We start from the raw sequence: 4,783 nt of genomic DNA on the forward strand, positions 1-4,783 counted from the left end.
CCCAGTTTTGCCTGTATGCGTTGATTAGCTCTGATCCACTGCAAGAAGAATAGGCTGTCTCTGAGCTCGATCAAGTGTATGTGTTCATTTAAACTCAAACGTCAGATCCTATTCACAGATACAGTAGTTAGTGAGTCTCCGAATCTGCGTGTCGCGTATGCGTATCACTGCACGAATGAGTACTTACAACACCGGCTTGTATATATAGGCAGCATCGCTGAAATCTACTATATCTTGTTCCTTGTATACCCGTGAAGGTGATACACTGTACATTCTTGTAGGATGCCAGTTTGAGCCTGGTATATCCTGTGTTTTTCTCGATACGCTTTAGCATGAATGACACATGCGTTCTTGCGCATAGCCCGTTCAGATTTATTGGATATGTTTTTGCAGCGTTACCGAAGATTCGAGCGAGGACGACGATGGCGCAGTTGAGGACGACGAGAATACCATAGGTTTAGGCAACAACAGATCAGTGCGCAGAGGCAAACTGATCGGAAGTGGTGCATTCGGGAAAGTGCACAGGGTCTGGGCCCCACCAGTGGATCGCATTTAGTGGTAAAGCAAGTATGCCTTTACTATCCATCCCCGGATGGTAAGACCCGTGACATTGACGTGCAATGCATATGCCGTACATACCAGACATTTGTATGTACACTCTCAACGAGATTTCTTGTATACACTCCCTCTGTACCTGTAAGTGTGTGTATTTTTTTTGCTGCTTGCCACCTATGCTCTGTAGGCTCTCGGATCGTCCTCATTGATGAATCAGGTGAGTGTATATGTTTCATTGATTAATCAGGTGAATGTTTTTGTGTATTTTGAACATCAAAAAATCGCATGATTATAGCTGCACATGTGCCTCCTTTCATATTTACCCGTTTGCGTGTATTGTTGGCAGTGTTGCTGCTCTTGGGTGCACCTGTGTATTATTTCACATCTACCCGTGGTGTGTCTTTTTGACAGTGTTGCTACTCATGGGCGCATCTATATATCATGATACTTATGATGCCTCTGGGAGCATCTCAACGCAAAACAGGTTCTACATTGCAATGCAATGTGTCTTGCCAAACAAATTTCACACAGTCTAGGGGCAACAGTAGTGCATTCAACCCGCATAAAGCGCGCTCATAGGTGTCTGTGAAGAGAACCACAGCACAGCGTGCTTTGGGTTTCGAGGTGACTGGGGCAAAAATAAAATAGAAAACATTCACTATACAGAATTCATTTATTTGTTATGAACAAGCTATTATGTGTTCTTAAAGGAACACGCCCCGCACATATAGACTCTTAGAATTCTAACTACTAGTATTAAGCTATAATTGCATGGAGATAACTTCGTGGTGCTCTATCCCTAAATACGTGCTAGGTCCAGTCATAGCCTTTGCCGCCAACTTTTGCCCATGTCGTGGGTAAATATTTGGAAGGGTTACCTAAAAAATACAAGAGATAGGAGGCAGATAACAGTTACTAGAATAAATAATAAAAATCCTACAGGGATGTTACGTCAATCTCTGATCCCCTCTTGTTAAAAAATTATTCCAACATACAACTACAATAGTCAAATCTGTTCACCCTATGTACCCATTAGTAATATCAGAAATAGATATTTCGACCGACGCTCTCAATACATGTGCGCAATGACACTGATAGAAGTATAGGGAAATCGCTGTGGGATCTTAATTCGTGTTTCAGGTTTGTTTACTGACCTATATACTCCTCCTATGAGCCGTCTTAAGAATGTAAGTCTCGAGTGACTAAGCTCGTTGGTTGTAGCCAACATCCTGCATTCCTAAAGAGGTGGCCCCGTATTCAGTCGTAGATCTTAGGGATCTACATTCCGAGGGATCGTAGATACGAGGGAACTTCCGTACTTCTCCAGGGTGAATGACACCAACACTCAGGGAGGTTGTGTAGCACGTGCTTCTGCCCTCTACCATGGATCATACATTCTTTCGGGATTGTATATATCTCTCTCTTTCGAGAGAGGGACACTCCCCTCGAAATATAAGGTCCCTTGGGATGTTGGTCCCCTTGGGTCTACGATTTCACCTTCACTCTCTCTAATGTTCTGGAGGTCAAGCTATATCTGCAAAACATGGTTGTCCCATATAGAAATATAATTTATATAGTCCACGGCTATCTGTTGGAAGCTATATATAGGACTTAATTTGAATATAAGCTCCCCTTGGTCTATTTTCGACCGTTGACCTCTGATCGTGAGCTTCCTCTTGTAAACAAGGTGGTACACAGAGCTTAACTTCAAATGCTGGGGAAGTAGCTTATAAACTTTCATATAAAGCAGTCTCTAGAAAAGAGAGACATTGGTGACGCCTCATCTGAGATTTCATCAATAATATTTTACTGCCTCGCATAAGAATTCAGTGATTAGATAGACCATTTACATCTAAAAACACTCTTGCTCTAGCCCACGAAGTGGGGTGTATAGGACACCTGCTTATTACTGTACTCTTGTTTTGCTTCACTCCGCTACTCATTCTAGACTCCTAGTCTAACAGTTGTCCGCTCGTCAACTCACTACGCATTCTTTTTTGAACACTATACCCACTCTCTTCTCATGTCATTTTTTATCTTCGATCGGAAGGAATGAATACCATTTCTCAATCTCTACCTATCAGGCAGAGACGATGTCACTCTATCGAAGGTGCCTCTCGTCATAAGGGGTTGCGCTCGTGGGTCAGCTACCCCTTAAGGACAGGTGCAGGTGTAGCTACACTCAGGGGGAATATCGTTACAATAGGAAAAACAGTATCAGATTATCAGTTGTAAACCTTATTCTTCATTTCATGTTCTACTAAGCCAACTATAGAAGCACTCTGTGTAATAATAAAAATGTTTAGCCATAAAGGATACCTGTATCATATATGCCCCCTGGGACATGTTGCCTGTACGCAGTATGCTGAAAAATGCAGGCAGACGGTTTGGATATAAGAAGATATGCTAATATATTGGGGGTGTAAATTTTGCACTACTTGTAAAAACAGATAGTGGTGAGCCCTGTCTCTCCGGTGTTAGGAATGTAGGTAAGGATTAAATAACTTACTGCGTAGAAGTTCATCTAACGATGCTTGTCTGTATCCATGCCTTTAGGACACCCTAACAAGAGTGATCATATAGCCTATACTTTTTACACAAGAGTGGGGCTATCCTCTGTCACTCAAAAGTGGCTACTCCTGTCGCCACAGGAGCCCTATGAATAGGAAGCACGGGGTAAATACCTTTGGAAATTGGAAGGTGTCAACAGAAGACAGTATTATTAAAACACGGTGGTTCTAATATATCCTTGCTTATAGAATGTAGACCTGAAATACTAAATTAATTAAATCATATTCTATTAAGTAGAGTAAGGTAATAAACCCACGTTTCTTTGCGGGGATACAGATACTCCTCAGGGGTAATAGATATACAACAAGGCGAGTAGTGTCTCTATGGAAAGATAAGTGGGCTATGTAGAAGTACCATAGTATGATTAAAAAGGTTCAGATAAGAAGTTATTTCTGAGTATGTATAATGAAGGGAATGCTAGTAGGTTTGAATGAAGAGTGAATAATTTTAATTTTATTGGAAAGTTGTGTTTAGATACTATGGTTATATGGGTATATTCTATTCAATGTAGCCCCTTCAGATGTAAGTGATATGCTTACTTAAAGTTATAGGTACCTTGTCCTAAGATTAGTAAGAATGAGGAAGGTATTGAGATATACGATATTGTAGGTATGTAAGATTACGGGATCTATAATGAAGGGCAGGACTCCTCCTACACGCACACACCCTCCTTGAGTGTCATTCACCCCGCACTATCTCTACCTTGGGGTGTAATACAGGTTCAATATGTGGGCTTGTGTTTATGTATTAGGGTTTATGTCAAAAGGTAGTGGTGATAGAGATGGCAAGGTCTTTCATCCTATTCAATGAATTAGTACTATCTTATTGTCTTAACATCGATTATTATCCTATCTCTACCTTAGTACTTAATCACTCTCATTTCAGAAGGTTACACGCATCAGTTAGAATAGTCAATCCTAAATTAGAGTGGAGATGGGTATCAATGAATAGAGAAGGTAGCAGTACGTCAAAATTAGTAGTTCGGCTAGGGAATATTCATGATAGGTGAATGACACTATAATACTGATCCTCTGAGAAGATATGCCAATCGGTATCAAAAAGATTATGAGATACAAAAGACCACCGAGATTTATTTTGTTGCTGACCACAGGAAGATTGTGGCGGAGATCACCACATTGCTCTATACTACAGCTTTAAATAGGAGATTTGATCTACAATCTTATCCATCACGCCCTAATATCGGCTTCACCTGTAGTCTATAGATATAGTGGTCTGGTGGACACTCTAATTTATGAGATCTTTTCTACCAAGGCGGTGCCTTGAAATTTTAAACTCTTCCCACCATTTGAGTATTAGAATGAGTGCCCTATCTGATATTCTTTAAGCGGTGTAAATTATCTTACATGATGTAGATTTAATTCTATTGTTTGGTGAGTTTTTAGCAATCTTGTCTTAATCAACATAATCACACCGGTGTAGATATTTTTTTAGCTAGCTAGCTAAAGCTAGCCAATAATAGTCTACTACATTGCACTCTAACAAAGAGGAGAATTAGCATGGGGGGGGGGGGGGGGGTTTAGTCCCTCAGATCTGCTAAGGCTACGGGTTTACTTCCCATGTGCCATGTGTGCATATACTGCTGTTGGAACCGAAGGTTGAATCAACCTTCGTCCACGTCCCTGGGTCTACGATTTCC

General features: G+C 40.9%; 1 protein-coding gene across 1 annotated transcript; it reads left to right on the forward strand.

The window, feature by feature from the left end:
* Window positions 1-393: 393 nt before the first annotated feature.
* On the forward strand, window positions 394-556 carry SARC_11066 (hypothetical protein; the record flags this gene model as incomplete). The annotated part of the gene is made up of 1 exon (XM_014294859.1): window positions 394-556. A coding segment is annotated over one exon (163 nt), but the record flags the coding sequence as incomplete, so codon positions are not given.
* Window positions 557-4,783: the final 4,227 nt, after the last annotated feature.

Source organism: Sphaeroforma arctica (assembly GCF_001186125.1).
Source record: "Sphaeroforma arctica JP610 unplaced genomic scaffold supercont1.1514, whole genome shotgun sequence".
In the NCBI taxonomy this organism is placed as follows: domain Eukaryota; class Ichthyosporea; order Ichthyophonida; genus Sphaeroforma; species Sphaeroforma arctica.